Source organism: Melozone crissalis, unplaced genomic scaffold (genome assembly GCF_028551555.1).
Source record: "Melozone crissalis strain CALT ecotype California unplaced genomic scaffold, PUWL_Pcris_2 ptg000007l_1, whole genome shotgun sequence".
NCBI classification, from domain to species: Eukaryota; Metazoa; Chordata; class Aves; order Passeriformes; family Passerellidae; genus Melozone; species Melozone crissalis.
In genome coordinates, this window is record NW_026535785.1 from 3,815,988 (window position 1) to 3,835,518 (window position 19,531).

Sequence of the window (19,531 nt, forward strand, 5' to 3'; positions counted from 1 at the left end):
CAATATAGTAGATGTCATTTTGTAGTGATAAGGCATTTAAATAGGGCCCTACAAACTGCTTGTAAGTCCATAATTTAATAAATGAGGTTTGTATTATAGTAATCTAAAAAATGACTATGCAAGAGAGCAGAACGAATCATTTGACCCCATCCATTTGAAATAAAGGTTAAACCAAATTGTTCTGGTAGACACCTCCAGGTGGTCAGGAAGGGCACCTGTGGGTGGCTGGATGTGGCAAACCCCAGGCTTGACAAGGTGTGAGCACTCGGCAATCCTGTGACAAACATTGCAGCTCCACTGTTCACAGCCAGCAGCAAAAAGCAACATGTGGGGAGGGAAATTCTAGAAATTCCACCTAAATATGATGAACTGAACCCCAGTCCTGGTGATGGAGCTGCTGTTTGACTCCCAGCAGTTAAACATGATGACAGCAGGGCTCAGGGACTCTGCTACCAGTGTTCCACCCTCACCTCATCTTCTTCCACACCCAGATGGAAATTCGGCTCGTTTTTCTTATTTTTACTCTGAGCAAAATGAGCATTAACAAATGCACACAGGCACAGTGGAAAAGCACACACGAGGGGCACAGACCAGGGTTCAGTTAGCAAGCACACCAAAACTGAGACCTTTCCCTTGCTAATAAACCCCTCTCACTGATTGTTATTCCCAATTTCTGTTTCAACAGCACAGAGCCTTTCCAAGTGAAATGACTTTAACAAATAAAAAGTTTTGTGCATGTTACAAAATGATAATCAACAAGTTCACTGCCTTTCCAACTCCAGACAGAATTTATGTACCTACAAACACAGACTGAAATAACTGTTGGTGGGGCTAAAACATCTGGGTAGAAATAAGGGGTGTGTTATAAAACAGCAAACTTGAATTAATGTTCAATCAATTAATTAAGCTGAATCAATGTTAAACAGAATCAACTATTTGAAAATAATACAACCAATTGTGTAAATCTTCTGCTTTTTCATTGTATTGTAGGAAAATGGATAAATCAATGTTGTTCCTTTGTTGCAGGAAATGGACATTGGTTTTCTGAGCCAGAGGTGACACCCTTTGTCCAGGTAGGAAAATTCAGATTCTGCTGTGGTTCCTCGCTTGTGTCACACCATGAACGTGCCACAGTCTGTGTTAAATGGGGACAAACATGAATTGGCAGCTTCATCTTCTCCTGGCATGGCTGGGATGGAGCTGGGACACTTGGGAGAGGCTGGGAGGCTTTAATGTGGGAGCAGAAATAAAGGGAAAACGGGAATGGAGGCTTGGATGCAGCTCAGCTCAGAGCTCCAGCCAGGCTCTGACCTCTCTGCACATCAAATTCTGCAGTGGATCCAAGAAGAAAGATCTTTTCCTTGGGCACAGGGTGCAGGAAGAGTCTTCCCCTTGCTGTGGAGCTCCAGGCAGAAGAGTTTTCTCTTTGCTCCTCACTTGGCTGCCCTTGGGATGGTTCACCAAACGCCCTGTGAGCCTGGGTGTAAAGCAGGGAAGGGCAGATTTTCCTGGCATTTGACAGAAATGACACCAAAGTCAAGGGGGATCTTTCCAGAGGTGGGTTTGGCTGGGTGGAGAGAGGAAAAAAGCAAGTAGAAAAGAGTATTTGTGGGGCAGGGTAACATAATTTCCTTTATTCAAGATAGAGGTTCTGTAGCTGAAAGCACAGGGTGCAGAATATCTTTGGGTGCATTCATCGAACATACACGTTGGAATTCCAGAGGTGCCATACAGTAGATAAATTGTTCCTTTTGGAAAAAAATTTGCTTGAAAATAATATATATATATATATATTTTTTAATAAAAAAGATGTGATTGTTGATGGCAAAGCAGCAGTGAGGGGTCCATACAAGGCATGGGCAGGGAGAGAGGACCAGGAGTGTGCCCATGACAAGGGTTGGGATCAGGCAATTCCTGCTGGGATGGATGCCTGGAGCTGCCAGAGCCACTCCTGGGGTCCTTGGCCAGCTCCCAGTGACCCTCAGGTGCCACTGGGGTGACACAGAGACGTCACTCGGTCAGGACTGCAGGAGTTAAGCTGGAAGAGAAAAACTGCTCTGAAGGCAGCTCATATCTTATCAAGAAATCTACAAGGTTAGGAAAGCTCACAACACAAACTCATTTTTCCTCTGTCTGTTGTTATTACTCCTTTTGATTAAAAAAAAAAAAAGGAAGGAAGAAAAATAAAACCTGTTTCATATTTGGTATAATACAGGAAGTCGGAGAAAAGCTATTGTACAGCAAATTTTAACCACCAACACACATTTAATACCTAGTGTAGCATTATGGGAAACTAAATGTATGTCTGGACTTATTTTTAATGCTTCCAAAAATCCTTACTATTGAACCATAGATGTGGTGTGGAAGGTATGCTCATACCCTCACTGTAGTAAGGATGCCATCGAGTATGAGCCATAATTACTGTAAAAATGCTAACTAAAGAGTGCAGCTGCAAAGTTCTATTGCATAAGGAAGCTTTCTTGTTTAAACTTTAAATAAGCAAGTTTATTAAAATATTCTAAGACACTTACTTTACCCTAGTTACTGCCAAGCTCTAATAAAAGCCACAGTCTGTCACTAGTATACTTTTTTGTGTTAATTTTATAAAAATTTGGTGTGAGCTTTGATGGATCATTTACAGTTTATTAACAAGATGATCATCTTCATACAGTTAGAAGGATTTTTTTTGTTTGTTTTTTCTTGACCTTACATGCTCACAGAATAAAAAAAGGATCCATATTCATAGAGAACAAACACCCTTTTTTCCCCTGTCTGCAAACAGGTGTGGTAAGTTTACACACACAAAGAAATGCTCTTGTTACTCTTGACTGTGTGTACGTGTGTATGTATGTATATATATCTCCAAAAGGATGGGTTGGTGTGGTTGTGAGGGTATTTCTGGAACAGGGCACCAGAGGCTGAGGCACAGATCAGTGCTCTGCCAAGCTCTGAGCGTTGCTGTTGGATCAGCTTCTCACCTGCAGAGCTGATAAAAACATTTTGTCACCCGCCCCAGCCAACATTTCAGCCCTTTGGCCTCTCAGATCAGGCAGAGCTGCTCTCACCTGGCTGCTCCTGCATGCCCAGCTCCCCTGGGGCAGGGAGAGCAGCTCAGAGCAGGAACAAGCCCTGGGATTTGCATTTCTCCTTTGCTGAGGTACGAGAAGGGCCAGGGGCTCTCTGCTGCTCTGGGCAGCACACACAGCAGGTTTAGCCATGCTGGGACAGCTCCCATTCACCTGTGGTGTTGTTCTTCTGCTCCCTCCCTTCTCTCACCCTCCAGATGAACGTTTTATAAAAGCTAAACCTGTGGTATAACTCTTCTCTCTATATAAATATATATATATACATACACTCATACATATACAAATACTAACCCACAGACAAAATATTTTCTGAACAGTTGAATAGCAACAAGTCAACAGATAGAAAAAAATGGAGTCAATCTGGTTTTGTGGTGTTTTTTTTTTCTTTTTTTTCTGCTCACCCCAAGGTGGGGGTTTGGATGTCATGGTCTTTTAACATTCAGAGTAAATTTTGAGTAAACCTTGTGTCCTGCAGGAGGAATCCAGGGCCAAAGGGCGGACGGGTGGAGGCTGTCGAACACCAAGGTACAGTCGGACAGATTGAGTGAGATTGCAAACTAAACTGGAGCAACTGAGGCTGAGGAGTGAAGAACAGTCCTTGTAAACTGCAATCTTCAGAGCTGATGGGGTTTTTCTTTCCTTTTTTCTTCTCGTTGCCGTGGCAACTCGGTAGGACAGCTTCAATTGGCAGAATTCTTACAGACCTGAAGGAGGAGATGGGGGTGAGTATTGCCATGCAAATCACAGCATCTTTAAGGGTTTGGTGTTTATTTCCCCCCAGACAAATTGCTGGTTTGGTGCATGAACATTGCCAATAGTTAAATATTGATTATCTGGGTCCAGAAACAATTAATTGTGAGTGCAGAAATCTCCAAGAGGAAAGGCCAAAATGTCATGGGGGCAGTCAGAGACCTTTGTGGTGCAGTTCTGGAAGATGTAGGGAGAGGATAAATCCTGAGCCAGGAGCTGATTCCCCCCTTGGGCACCTCCATCAGTTCCATTTGTGCCCAAGGAAATGCCAGCCCCTCCCTCCCTGCACACCCTGACAAGCAAACAGCAAACAAACAATATTTTTTTTAAAATTATAATATATATATATGTCTATAAAATAATAATTATAATTATAATATATAATGTAATGTATATATTATATATAATAATATAATAATATAATATAATATAACAATATAATAATAATATAATAATATAACACTATCATATAATATTGTTATAAAAATATAATGTGTAGAGTATATGTATTATATTATTATATATTTATTATATTATATAATATTTATTATAGTATATATAATATAATATAATATAATATAATATAATATAATATATTATATTATCTATAAAGTATATATCAAATATAATAATATAACACTCTAATAGAGCTTTATAGTTTGTGAATAAAAAGGAATAAAAGGCATGGTGTATCATATTAATTTTGCTACAGAAATATAAGATTTTTATGTGGGGTTTATATTATATAAAGTGAATGTGGCACTTGAATTCTGTTTTAGATGGACACCCTGATAATATCAAGGCAGTAAAGAAATTCAGAAAGGAGAGTTCGGGAGCAAATCTAACATCAGCTGTAGCTCACACTCAGCCTATAAAACCAAGGGAAAGGCATCAAAACTCAGTCAGCAAATGTTTGTCTGATATTTATTGCATCTGTACACTTCAAAGATTGCAATATTGCAATATTGATATTTTTGTCACCACCACAAAAATGTAATGGTCAATGTTAGATGCTGGTTTGTGCCCTTTAAAAATTTTTAATGATCTGTTTGCCTTTTAGGGCAAATCAAATTTAATTTAATTATTGATAAGGCTGTTTTGTTTTATCTGTTTCTTTCTTGTTATCCTTTGAACTGATGTCAATATTGAATTCTGCAGCAATGCAGGCACCTGGATGCCAACAGCTGCCTGGCGCTTCCCTGCAGTGCCTCAGTTCTGCTAAACAAAGGTAAATAAAGCAAATTAAATGTAAGAAATCCACAGAGGTGCTGGTGGATGGGCCTCACTGAAGTGAGAAGTTTAACTGAGATTTCCAAATAGGACAAAATCTGGAATTGCTTGGCACGTGGATTTTTATCCTGCTGCAGAAAGAAAAGGTCTGGCCACAAAATCAGGATCCAGACTCACATACAGGAGATTTATGGTCATGACTGCCAAAGTCTGGATATATTTGGATTAGGGATGCCAGCTAGAACTAAATTCTCATAAACAACCTGATCTCCTGGGTGGTGAAAAGAAAGAATTTGAGACTCTGCTCTCGCAGACAACCTGAAAAATAGCATTTCCAGATCCCAATGAAGCTTAGTGTCATTAAAGGGCATTTGTTTAATCCTGCCTCGAAGGAGCTGACCCTGCTCTGGGATTGATGGAGCTGCTCTGAATCCTTGGGAGATCCTTGGGGGTCTCCCTGCTCAGGACAGGCACTTGGCCATGATGAATGAGCAGCAGCTGTGGTGCTGGGTTTGTGTGCAATGTACAGGCTGGGACCTCACCAGAGAAATCTGTCAGCACAGAATTTATCAATTCCCCACCAAGTGCAGCAGCCACTGAGCTGCTTCACCAACAGCCTGTAAATAAGGGGCAGGGGTTTTGATTTATGTGCACACCTGAAGAAAAGCTTGTATATTTTACATTGTATTGACAGGCATAATGAATGTGTGTGAACCTTTCATTCACATTGGGGGATGTACAAAAAACTAGTTAATCTTTAATTATGGCTCTTTCTCCTTTGCTATTTTTGTATCTATTGGAGGCCAGTTTGTCTCTCACAAGGAATTTGTGACACTCTGCTGCCTCTGCAGGCACCACCCCATTCCTGGCTCCTTTCACCTCAAAGCTCTACAATCCCTGCCCAGATTTTCTTTCTCTGAAATTTCTTCTCAACTTCATCCTTTCTTGCTTTTGATCCATTTAATCACATGCCTGAAAATTATGCTCCCTTGGCTCCTGAGACTGTCTCCTCCTATAATTTTACCATGATTTCTCTAATCACTTTCCCAGCCTCTCCTTTGGTCTCATCCCTCCAGTTTAGTTTTTAGCAAACCTTTTTTCCCCTCACTTTGGTTCCTTCCCCTTCTCAGTGCCACCATCCTTTCCTGCTCAGCAATGACATTGTTGCTGACAGTTCAGAGCTCTTACTCTTTTCCCACTTTTCCATTTAGTCTAAGATGTCAGCCTCTAGCTCTGATAACTTTTGGATGTTTTCCTGACAGCTCTGCACAGCTACAACTCAGCTCTTAAACCTTCCCCCTAAAGCTCTTCCTTCTTTGATTACTCAGGACAACACCATCATCCTGCCTCTTGCTCAAGCCTGAAAGCACAACAAACCAGAGGAATCTCCTTTCTAGCTCTGTATATTTAGGTTATGTCAATCTGGAGGATTCTCTCTCACAGGTTGTCCCAAAGGGCTTTTTGTAGCCATTCAAAGAGCTAAATCCCCTACCAGGCTCTCACTTAGCAGCTTTGCAGCATCTTTCCTGAGCTCTTGACAAATTGAGCTGCTGTGTGCTCATCTCCTGCCAGCCCTGTGCTCCACAGAGCATTTTCCTGCTCTGCCACTTGGGCAAAACCTCTGTGGCTGTGGCTCCTTCCCTGCCTCTTTCCCCCTGGGCATTCCTGGATTTTCCCTGCAGGAATTCCCTGGTTTTCCTCTCATTCACACCCCGGAGGTGTGTTCAGAGAAACCTGGGCTCCTTCCACAGAAAGATGTGCCTCAACATCTGCTGGCACTTCCACAAACCCTTGGCATTGGCAGAGGGTGCCAAGACTGCTCTAAATTCAGCTAAGCCTTGTGTGAAAAGAATTATTCCAATTTCGCAGCCATTAATGGTGATTGAGTAGAAAGAAGGGATTTTTCCATCTAATTTTCTGTCATGAGTCTCCCTACCCTGAACTGTGCACTTAGACCTATACCCCCCCCAAAGTATAATAATTTTTATTTAATAATAATTATTTATTATCAAGTAGAAAAGTAGAAACTTTTGCACAGGCGGATTATTTAAAGGAATAGTTTTTGCCTCTGGAAATCGGATTCAACACTCAAAATTATGGTTTGTAACATCCCACTAGACACCCACCTTTGTGTAAGTAAGAATATGCAAGATCAAATTTATCTTTGTTCTTTCTATTGCACACAAAATTGATTGCAAATTGTTCTGTCCTAGAGAGCATCAGTCTTTTATTTTCTGTGGTTAATAACAAGTGTCAGTTACAAATTTACTTTCTACAAAGAGTCTGATAAGGTCATGTAAGGTGTTAATTGGATAAACATCCTGGCCAGTAACTCCCTTAACACACAATCTACAGGAATCAAAGATAACCAAAGTATTGCCTGGAAAACTCAATGTTTATCCCAAATCCAAGATAACCAAAGGATTGCCTGGAAAACTCAGTGTTTATCCCAAATCCAAGATAACCAAAGGATTGCCTGGAAAACTCAGTGTTTATCCCAAATCCAAGATAACCAAAGGATTGCCTGGAAAACTCAATGTTTATTCTCAAGCAGGGATAACCAAAGGATTGCCTGGAAAACTCAACCTGAATGTGAGGAAATCATTGAAACCAACACAACTGCTCTGTTACAAACTCACTGGGGAGCTCTGAGCCTCTGGTCCATATTTGAAATCTCTCTGTTCTCCCAGCTGGATTTCCAGCGTTCATTATTGTTTCCTATGTAGGAATTGTAGTTTTCTTGTTGGCTTTTCTTTTTTATTTATTGTCCCCATAAAGAAGGAACAAATGAAAGTTCCAGAAATGCTCACACAGAGCCAAATTTTAGAATCTACTTCTTATTTGAGCCCCAGCTCACCTGGTGACTTTTCCACTCACTTTGATGGGGTTGCATTGGTTTTTAGGTTTTTTTTTAAACCGATTATTATGTATTTTATAGCACAGATAATTTATAGTTTGCAGCTGGCAATAGCTCATAAAATTTATTAGTATTTAAGGAATACTGTGAGCACAAAATGTGCAAATAATCTGTGCAGTGAGCACATTTGCTGATCAATGAGAACTGTTTCTTTTAAGACCTTAATTCCCTGGTAAGCCTGTGCCTGGCAGGTTTAGATCTGCACACTAATGATAATTAGGCCTAGTAATTATTTTATTTTCTTTCTATCAGCTCTGTCTCCATATCTGGCCTCAGCACTCAGGGATTATTACCCACCCTGTGTTGTTTTAGATGTGATTTGACAGAAATTACCTACAATGAGTGATTTGCTGCCCAAAGCACTCAAGCCACAAAGTGAGGAGGGCATTTTTATTCTTATTTTGTCCCTTCCACCTTTCCCTTTGGGTATCCAGGGATGCACAGCAGCACTAAGTGAGCACAGCTGTAGGGAATGTATTTCTCCAGAAACCTCCCTCATTTCAGTCTCTAATGTGATTCTCACCAATTTCATCCCACAGTTCTCCCCTGCTCTTCTACCTCTTTGATACTCGAGACACATTCAGCCTCATTCCTTCTGACATAACAGTGAGATAGCACAGAATCCACAGAATCCATAGAATGGCTAGGCTGGGAGAGACCTTAAGGATCCATAGCAGTGACAAAGGCAGGGTTACTGCCATGTGTTTCTGAATTATTGCATTTCTGTCAATGGGCTCAGGTAAGAAAGCACAGCACCTTCTCACCAGCAGCTGGTGGCTGTTGGCATCAGGAAGGTTTGGCAGTGAAGATTTTCTTCTGCTGGTCAAGAAAACTGACAAACATTGTTGGAGTTTGTCTGGATCTAATGTACTAATGGCATTAAAAATAATTATATTGTGGGGGTATAGGTCTAAGTGCATAGTTCAGGGTAGGGAGACTCATGGCATAAAAAATTAGATGGAAAAAACCCCTTTTTCTACTCAACCAAGGTGAACTGGCTGTATTTAGAGTTGATGGTGGCCAACTCCACAGGAAAGCTCTGAATTAGAGCTTCAAAAGATGATTTGGTTTGAGAAGGTGCAATTCAGCTAATTCAGCCCAAGTTCCTAATGCTGGCATCTTCAATGACTGCAGAGACATCTCCCTGCCTCTGTCACACTGGGCTAACTCAGGGTTTACTCCTCATGTTCATCCACACAACAGAGGAAAATGGAGGGAAAAAAATACACAGAATTTAAGACAAAGATTTAATGATCTGCATTCCAGGGAAGAAGCAACTGGTGGGATGTAAATTCATTCCCTGAGGTTCAGGCTGCCAAGAGCTCACATTCCAGCAGAGCCCTTCCCTCCAGCCAGCAGTGGGGTGTGCAGAATTCTGACCTCAGAAAATGCTCTGGTGCCCCCCAGCTTTCCCTGCTGCAGCCAGAGCTTTCTCTGAACTTATTTACATTACATTAGTGACTCAGTTCCCTGCTTATTTTAAAGAAACAGGTCTAAACTGAGTAATTAAAAGCCTTTGAAAGATGTGCTCGTTATGAGCCCAAGCTCACCCTCTATTTCACAGACTCTGCTTCTACACTGCAGTTAAAACCTCATAAAAATTAAAGGCATTTAAGTTTCTTGCTGACCCTCTGTACAGGAATGAGCTTTACCCAAAATGCATTCATCCTTTAATTCCCATTAAAAGAAGAGAGTTAACACAGCTGGAATTTGGAGTTCAGCTCATGCACGCTCCATTTCTTTCAATTACCCTTTCATCAGAAATATTACATTAATCTGGCATAATTAAAAGGCTACATTACATCATGGACTTTATTGAAACCTCAGTAACGCTAAAGAGGTAACAAAAATGACAGAAGAGATCAGCTCTGTGCTTCTGATTAGGCAGCTAATCAACATCCAGGTACTTCTTTCCTGGATTTACCATCTAGGAAAGGTCATTAATTAGAGGCATAGTTATTAGTTTAGCCTCCATGTAGAACTTTGAAAAATATAAATTATTTTCATGTGCATCACTGGTTGATATGTCATGGGTAGGTTTCAATTGCAGAAGTTTCATGGTGTGCCTATAAATTATTATAAATTTCCCCCAAAATCTCATTGAATTTGAAGGACTATTCCCAGACAGATTCCCTGTGTTTTCATTCCTGCAATTAAGAAATTTGGGTTTAATATCAGCCAGAACAAACTGCTGATCTCACTGGCCACAACACCTTGGGGAAAAGTTTATAGAGACTCCAAAAGTAAATTAGTTTATCCTGAAAATCTGCAGCTTATACCATCACACACAATTTGTTTCTCATTTAAGTGAGAAATTATTTGAAATTACCCTGTTAAGGATGGGAGAAGCACTGTGTGAAATGAGAGGCTCATAATTACCCCCAGAGCTTTGGTGGGCTCTGATAAATCAGTGCCAGGGTTTGACTGCAGGAGCTGAAACTCTGCCAGGGGCTCTGCAATCACCCAGAGTGGCAGGGAGGGGAAATGTGCCAGCCCCAAGTCCCCAGCTGGCACTGGGGACACATTCCCCCTGCTGAGGTCATTTCACCTGTGGGACACCAGCATTAGTGGCTCTCACTCTGCTAATTTATTCTAATACATTTATTTTTATTATATTAATTAATATTAATATATAGAAATATATCAATATATAAAAACGGATTGATATTATTATATAATAGAGTTATATACTATATATAATATTAGATAAAATATTTTATTTTTATTATATATAATTATTTATATAATTCTATATAACTAATTTATAATATATAATAATATAGAACTAATTTTCATAATTATATTTATTATAATTATATAATATATAGCTATATAATATAGTTATAATATAGTTATATAATATATAATACATAAATATAATATATAACATATAATAATTAATAATCAATGTATAATATTCAATTTATTATATAAAATATAAAAATATAAAAATATAAAAAGTATTAAATATATATATATATATTATATTTTTTTAGGAGACGGCAGTGGCAGATCCCAAGCAGGGCTGGAGGAAGCCAAAATACTCTTTTCTTTTTTCTGAGCCTGGCAAGGGCATTGCTGAATCCTTGTCTGTGCCTCCCCTCTTTCCTGTCAGGTACTCACACACACTCCCTGTGTAATGAGCTGTTCCTAACAAGTGAATAAAATAAACATTTTCTGAAAGAAAAGTTGCTCAGATGAAACAAAATTCCGACTCTCCTTGCTTAGAAATTCAGAGCCATGTGCTTCCTGAGGTTTATCAAATAAAAACCATCTTCTAATACAATTCCTGTTCTCCAGGGAGGTGAAGAATCTCACTGGGAGAGGGAGAGTTTTAGGGCAGAAAAGCCAAGATGTGCTCCATTATTAATTTTTTTAAAAAATTGATGTGAATTTCAGTTGGATACTTTGTCAAAACACTGTTACCTTCATTTGAGCAATAGGGAATAAATGCTTCGTTCATTTTTCACTTCTTTCAAAACTAAACAATTGCAGAGGTGGCTGCCTGCAGCCTGCCTGGATATTTTCCCATGCTCTAATCTGATAAATGGAATGGAATGGTTGAAAATATTCAACAAGTGAAATGAATAAGTACAGTTTGGAAATGGCAGCACTGAACAAGTCTGCTGGTGTTTTTTTTTCATAGGGATGCTGAAAATGAAATGCATCAGCTGTAGCAGGGAGCCAACCTTTTAAAGGGCTGGAAGCTGCTCAGGCGCTCAGATCTCATCTCCCACAGCAGCACTGCACAGGTTACCAGCAGTTTTAAATAAGCAGAACATGAACAATCCAGACACATTCAGATCTGTAGGTACAGACTAAACCCAGCTTGAAATCCTAAATTAATCATCTGAAGAAATCCTTGTTGAGTAAGAATAAAAACCAGAGTGAATGATTATGCTTAGAAGCCACAGAAAAGGAAAAAAACAAACTAGAAAATCCAAAACTAGAAAAACCAGACTGTTGGTATCAACACCTGCTCATTTCAAATTTTTTGAAGAATTGCTCCTAAAGTGGCACTTACCTAACCACCAATTAATGACCTATCCCAATTAATTAAATTGATAAAGTGAGGCTTTAAGATCTCATCTAAAATACTCCAAACATTAATGGCCCTTTAAAAGGCTTTGTAAGTATCCACTGGGTATTGCAGAAGCAAAGGCAACATCATCAAACCTTCAGGCACCACAAATCTCCTCCTAATCTTTAATATCCTGCCCAAATCTGAACACAAAGCTGTTTACATTGAGTTATCTGGATGTTATAAAGGGAAAAATATAAAAGGGATAGGAAAAATTGTTGTAGGGAAAAAAGCCAAGGATAGACATGGTGAAAAGAAACAATCATCTCACAATGTACAGTGACCATTAATGGCAGGAAAAAATACTTCAGCTGGTCATGTATTCAGTGCCAGTTTTTAATCATGGGCCACTCCAGAGCAATCCTGACCATAACTATCTGAAATTCAATATTTATGTGGCTTTAAGAAGTTGTTCAGAGAAGAAACACAAAATATTATGTCCCAACAATTACTGTGGAGCACTGTTGAGAAAATGAAAACATAAAAGCGTTCACTTGAATTCCCAGCACTAAATGGGCCATCAAACCAATCTCTCTGAATGTCCCTTTCATCCTCCAGAATGACCATCAGCAATAACCCTGCAGCTCCTGGGGAAGGAGCTGCATTTGCTCCCTTCTGCATTCCAAACACACATCTCCCAAACTGCCCCCTCTGCTCACCTCTGCTCTCCTGCAACGTGTTTGGATGGTTTCAAATGTGTGCAAAAATGCCATTTCCCACCTAATTGACTCCATCAAATGCAATGTTATTGAGCACATTTCAATATGCTGATGTGTAATTTGGGGGCATTTCTATTTGTCTTGTCTGGTGTACAAACATCCTCTCCCCAATTATGGACATCCATATGGATTTCTGGGCCATTTCAAGCCCCATTAATTTTAGGTGGGCTCCCAAACTGCTCAATATGTTGCAGGACTGGAAAAAAACTGCAGTGAAATCACAAGAATGGACACAGCTCTGTGTTAAAATTGAGATTCAAATCAAGGCTGGCTCAAATTGAAGCAGTCTCTTAACCTCAAACCATCCTTTCCTTAGAAATCAACCCAAATAAAAATGGTGTTTTTCTTATACAGGAACTTGAGAAAGAATCTATTTCAGTGATATTTAGCTGCAAAAAGAATATTATTAATGTGGAACAAAGCATCTGTAAAAAGGCAATGAGTGATCGTGGATATTGCTGCTGTTGTTTGGTTTAGGAGGTGAGATTTACAACACTGGAACTCACTAAATATCAACAATCTCCAGTTTCTTGGAGAGCAAAATTTAGGTGATGTTTTAGGTACCTACATGGTTGTGGTCTAGCACAAGAATGCAACTCAAATTAGAGCAGTGCAAAAATAAATAAAATCCAAATAACCCCCTCAATAAAGCACCTTTCACAGCAAAGCTCTCCAATTTTAATAGTTCTTGCAATTCTAGCCAAAACAGGGATATTTGATTTCTCAGAAATGGGAAAATGTATCTTGCAGACTTCCTGTCTTTTTAATTAAACTGATCTCTCTTTTATTTTTTTTTAACTTATTTAAAAATAAACTGCTCTAAAAAGAAGAAAATTGCTGTAGAAGATTAAAAGGTGCTAAGACAACCTAAAATTTAAAAAGGGAACAACCAAACCCAACCAACAAACCAAAGAAACAAACAAGAACTGTTGGTTTTAGCAAATTCACCTATTGGGAACCCTTCCTCTGGAACTGGATGGAACAGGGATGAAGTTTTTCCTTTTTTTCTTGGGAAAACCCAAAAAATCTACTGGAAAAAACCCAATTGTTGAGTCCTGAAGGAAAAAAAACAACCTGACAGTTTAAAACTCAGCCAAGAAATTCAAAATAAAAGCTGAAAAGTGGGAATGTGCTGGTAACAAATCTGCAGAGGGAATGGAAAGAGCAGTGACCTCAAAGGTCTGTTCCATTTGAAACCTGCTCTGATTTGTCTCATTCTGGTGCCTTTCAGGAATGCTCTGTTTCACTTTTCAGCCATTTGATGTTCCTGCACAAATAACACGGGGTAAACAAGAGATACAGGGACTGCTGTGGCTTTGAAAAATGAGCTGGGTGAGAGATAACACTGCAGGATTAACTCTGCCTGTGCTAATCCATGGAAATTCAAACCCACCAGTTTAATAGAATTTTTTTTTTTTGCATTTTTTGGGGTGTTTTTTGGGTATTTTTTTGTTTTGTTTTGTAGTTGTTTAATAATAAACACATAATTTTCAAGGGATAAAAAACCCCCTGTATTTTCTCTTTTGGCCCTGTACCTTTATTACTCAAATCAGAAAAAAAACCAATATAGTGAGGGACAGCCAACACTAAATAGGAAAAGTTTGTGGAAATTACTAGGAAATTAAATTCAGGGGTATCTCTAAGGCTTTTTTGCAATTGCAGCACAGACATCTGTGCCAGTCTCTGTTTTTCAAACACACCTGAGGCCTTTCATGCTGACTTTAACAAATTAATTGCAATGTAGAGACCTCCAGCTTATTTAATTTCTTTAAGGAGGCATTTACCCCCTCATCTGGCACCTCACTTTCTGTTCAGAATAATGGAACTCTTCACTTATTTTAGCTCAAGTCAACTTGCAGCTTTGTAGTCCACTGGCCAGGTGAACAAAAAAAAAGCTTCTTATTCATGGTTGATAGTCAAAAAGATAAAAAATTGGTTTTTTTCAACATGAACTTCAAATCCCAGTCTTTTTATAACAAGGAAATTTAAGTAAAATATTAGTGACACAACTATTGTGCCTTTTATTCCCTTCATTCCACACATTTGAATCTAACGTGGTCTTTTATGTTGGTAGAATATAAAAGAAGATATGAAATGCAATTACCATTCTATGATTATGCAATTAAGTGAAATAGTTATTATAAAATCAAAAGCCCAGAATCCAAATACCCCTTTAAATACTAATAATAATATCAATAATTTGTAACAGATCTAAAGCTTAGTTCTGCCAGCCAGAGTGGTTCTTTTTCAGTATCCCACAGGGCCTGGGCAGATTTTGTGCACGAATTTGTTTTTGGCTTGTTTTGCTTTGCCCTTCCTCACCCTTGTGGGATGCTGTAGGTGCTCTCTCAATGAAAACACTGAGGAGTCTGTTTGTGATTCTGGTGGTGAGGATCTCTTTTGTGGCTGAGTTCTGAGCAGAGCAGGGTTATCTCTGTCACCTGGAACCACTGCAGCACGCAGGGACAATCCCAGAGCAGCCCCAGACATGCTCAGACAGATTTTCCCCACTCACTCTCTTCATCCAAGAACTGATTGCTGCTGCTCCCTCCCTGACCAGGAACCCAGGATGGTTTTTCCATGTTTTTTCCCTCAATCTGAACTACTAAAATCTGAATTTTGTCTGAACATTTGGTGCTTTCTTGTCTCCAGTAATGGCAAGGAAAAGCTGACAGAGGACAAAATGCCACCACATGAAGTCTCATCTTAAACACAGAGTCTGCTTTAACGACAAGTGACAATATTCTGTCCAATATTTGTCACCATTACCTGTTGTAACTTTGGAAACTCCTCTGCCTGTCCTCTCTCCATCATTCCAGCTTGACCTCAGTAAAATTAGGTTAAATACAAAACATACAAAGATGCTCCTTTTTCCAATTAACTTTGTTTTCATCATCTTTTAACCCCACCTCATTGTTTTGTTGTGCGAATCTGCCTGTATATTTTGGCATCTCATATTTTCTATTTCTGGCTGCCAGGAACTCCTAATTTTTTCTTGTTCCATCTCTGTCTCCCTTCCCAGGGGCTTCTGGGCAAGTGTGCAGTCTGTATCCCATTATCCCTCAATATAGTGAGCACAGTAGGAAGTCTCCAGAAGGGGAGGAACTGCTGGGTTTTGCATCCATTTCAGTTTTAATCAGGCTCTTCACTTGTGTGCTCAGACACTTCAGAAATCTGCCACATCTGACTTCTTTCATGATTTACTGAGGAGGCACATATTCTAAGTATAGCTAATAATTGCACCATTTAAATGATAATACCAAGATGTTTTCTGCAGGAAAGATATTCGTGCAGGGCTCTTTCACCACGAGCAGCTCCTACACAGGGCTATCTATCCTCACACCAGATGTCAAATACAAAAAGAAATACTTTGGCATGAGTTACAAAGTTCATTTGACTGAAGGATTTACCTCCCAGGAACAAGAGCCTCATAAAATACAAACACTGGGAGCAAAGTCAGCCACGTAAGGGCTTTTGCTAAAATTAAACCCATAACTTGCCACTAGAAATGGGACGTTTCATCTGTTCAATAAGCACTAAAGTTCTCTTTGTTTTTATGGCATCATAATCTTTGATTACTCTGATAAATATTTGGACTATACAAAACATTGCAATGGAGCTAATCACAGTTATAAAAAAATCTGTGTGTGGAAATGAGTTGGAAACGGGGTGATAGCAGCACATTGCAGAGGAGTTCAAACACAGAACCACATTATTTTAACTGGATCCCAGCCCCTTTCCTTTCTGTCTCTGGGCAGTGCACACCTGAGGAAAATGCTCAGGGGAGTTGTGGCATTTGCTGGCTTTGCACAGACATGGATGGGAACAGTTCCAGAGGTGGAACAATCGTGGAATATCTTGGGGTGCCCTTGGGGTGTGTTCCACCCACAGCTGAGCTGGACAACACCTGTAGTCAACAAGAGCAACTCAAAAAGAGCTTTCCAACACTTAAAAGTGGCTTTAAAATTCAACCTAAGGAAAATTATCAGGCCTCTTGGTGGGGGCTGTAAAGAACCAACATGAACATGGCAACTTCCCAAAGTAAAAAGTATACAAAACATTGCAATGGAGCTAATCCCAGTTATAAAAAATCTGTGTGTGGAAATGAGTTGGGAACGGGGTGATAGCAGCACATTGCAGAGGAGTTCAAACACAGAACCACATTATTTTAACTGGATCCCAGCCCCTTTCCTTTCTGTCTCTGGGCAGTGCACGCCTGAGGAAAATGCTCAGGGGAGTTGTGGTGCTTGCTGGCTTTGCACAGACATGGATGGGAACAGTTCCAGAGGTGGAATGACAGCCATGGAATACCCTTGAGGTGCCCTTGGGGTGTGTTCCACCCACACAGAGCTGGACAAGACCTGCAGCCAACAAGAGCAACTCAAAAAGAGCTTTCCAATACTTAAAACTGGTTTTATAATTCAACCTAAGGAAAATGATCAGGCTTCTTGGTGGGGGCTATAAAGAATCAACATGAAAATGGCAACTTCCCAAAGCACAAAGCTTTTCTCTACCCCTTTGTATTCTGAGCAGATGAATTAATGTAAATAAAGTTCAAGTGCAAATCACATCAGATAAGAAAGCAATTCCAGTGGTGAAAGTCACGCCTAGTGTAGCAGCAGCAACATTTATGAAGTGGCAACAAGAATATATTTGAATCAATGGGCTGCACATTTATATCACTGCTGCAATGGTGTCACACCCTGTCAAATATTTTTAACTTATTACCCCTAACAGCTCAAGTTTGCATTTGGTTCCAGCAGACTGAGCCCAGCCCAGCTGAACCAAAGCCAAAACAGATCCTGTAGATGTCACTGATTGAGACTAAGAACAGGAATTTGCACTTAGCATTTATACAGTCCTTTTCATCTTCAAAGAGCATCACAAACATCAGCTGCTAGCAGCTCACAACGACCTTCATGCCAAGCTTTTGGGATAAAAGGAGAAGGAAACAGGGCAGGATGTGTGCTCAAGCACACAGCAAGCCTCAGGTGTGGAAGGGATCCCTGCCTTGACCTCTCCCCTGCCTCGTGGCACATTTTATCTTCTGGAGAATCCAAGGCCTTTCACCATGGCTCAGGTTTTAAGCCACTTTACAATGTATTTTGTTAATAGAAGATGAAGGTAACAGTCCTGAAATAACAGATTTACTGTCATAGTTGTAGGATACAGCTATTCCTTTGGATAGGAATTCAAAACTAACACTGCATCAAAAAGTTTGCTGGCAGCTGTCACAGGACTACCCAGGGACATGTCCTGTTTAAATTGTGCATTCCATGGCATTGAGTTCTTACTTTTGAATCATTCTGGGATTTTTTTTTCCCACTTTCAAGTCAAGCTTTCCAAGTGAGATTTACAAAATTCCTTTCTCATAAAGAGCAGAAATTCCGTTTACCTGGCAGTTTTCTCTGCCCTCCAAGCCAGCCTGGCCATTTGATTATCATCTCTGGGTGGTTCTAAGCCCAGAATCTCAAATAAGTTCCTCCTGTTCCAGTGACTTGCACATTTTATGTGGAGGAACAGATTGAAGCAGAAAGGCCTCGTTTTCCTGGTGACCCAGAGCAGCCATTGTTACAGGAACACCTTTAATCTCCTCTTTCTGGGCTTGAATTGAATTCAAGTGGGGAGAGATGAAAGCAAGCATTGCACAAATCTGCTGCTACAGCTGGTACCTCTCAGTTTATCATATGGTAGCTCTGATTCCCTTTGATTCCTCTTAAAATTATTGCTTCTACTTCTTAATTTGACAATCAGACATCCATTTATATATACATTTTTCTGATTATGAAAAATCCCTCTCCTCCCCAACTTACTCACAGCTCATGGGTAAAGAACCCAAAATTGCAGCATTATGATATCAATGTGTGAATTTACCTCCTCCCCTGGAGGGTTTTCTGATGCAGGGTACAAATGAGCAGAAAAACAACATTTCATTACTTAGAGCTGAGCAAAAGACTTACAAAATAAACTGAGGAGTGAAAGGAGGATTAGGGTCAGGCTGATGTGGAGAGCATCACTGGCACTGCAGTCCATTTTGGATTTCTTGCAGGTACACACTTGTAATCTCAGTTCTGTGGTGTTGGTCAGAGGAGGTTTCCCAGAATCTGTCACTGAGATGGGGATGTTGTAATTGGCCTTTTTCAGGTTCTGCAGCAGGATCACCTGGGCATGGGTATCTGCAAAGGATGAGGGCACAATTAACCAAATTGCTTGGGAGGGTGAAGGAGTCTGAAAGCAACATCAGACATGCCAGTCAGTCATGGAAATCAGGAAGAAAATGAGAATACTCTAAGAAAAATAACAAAATAAATTAATTGCAGGAAAAAGACAGTCCTGAAATTCTTTCATGGGCTGAAATCTAATTACAAACTTATTCCAAACCCCACCAAAAGGAAGACTTGTAAGAACCCCTTTTATTTAAATACATTATTTGGTCTGCAAATTATTGGCAGAAGTTGCCTGTGCAAGCTAATATCTGATGAAATGCATTTGGGGGCGTGTCACCCCCAAAATGACAAAAAGAGATAATAAATTTACTTGCCAAAGGAAAAAAGAACCCTTCTTGCTGGGAAATACAGGGAAAAGCTGCTGAAACACGGGAAGGGAAGGGAAGGGAAGGGAAGGGAAGGGAAGGGAAGGGAAGGGAAGGGAAGGGAAGGGAAGGGAAGGGTCTTTCCAAAGCCACAGATCTGCTCCACTGAGGCCACAGCAGCTCCTGGCACCCAGGTGGGTGTGATAATTCTGTCAG

General features: G+C 39.9%; 1 protein-coding gene across 2 annotated transcripts in view; it reads right to left on the minus strand.

The window, feature by feature from the left end:
• Positions 1–427: 427 nt before the first annotated feature.
• Positions 428–19,531, minus strand: part of CDH13 (cadherin 13) — a 438,138-nt gene continuing 419,034 nt past the window's right edge. Inside the window, exons 13-14 of one of the 2 annotated variants that reach the window (XM_054269469.1) lie at positions 18,744–18,959; positions 428–3,790 (exon numbers count right to left, since the gene is read on the minus strand). In XM_054269469.1, coding sequence (XP_054125444.1) covers positions 3,783–3,790; positions 18,744–18,959 — 224 coding nt within the window. In that variant the 3' untranslated portion in view covers positions 428–3,782. Of the gene's footprint in view, positions 3,791–18,720; positions 18,960–19,531 lie in introns of those variants that run through there. The other variant, XM_054269468.1, reaches the window with a different exon arrangement.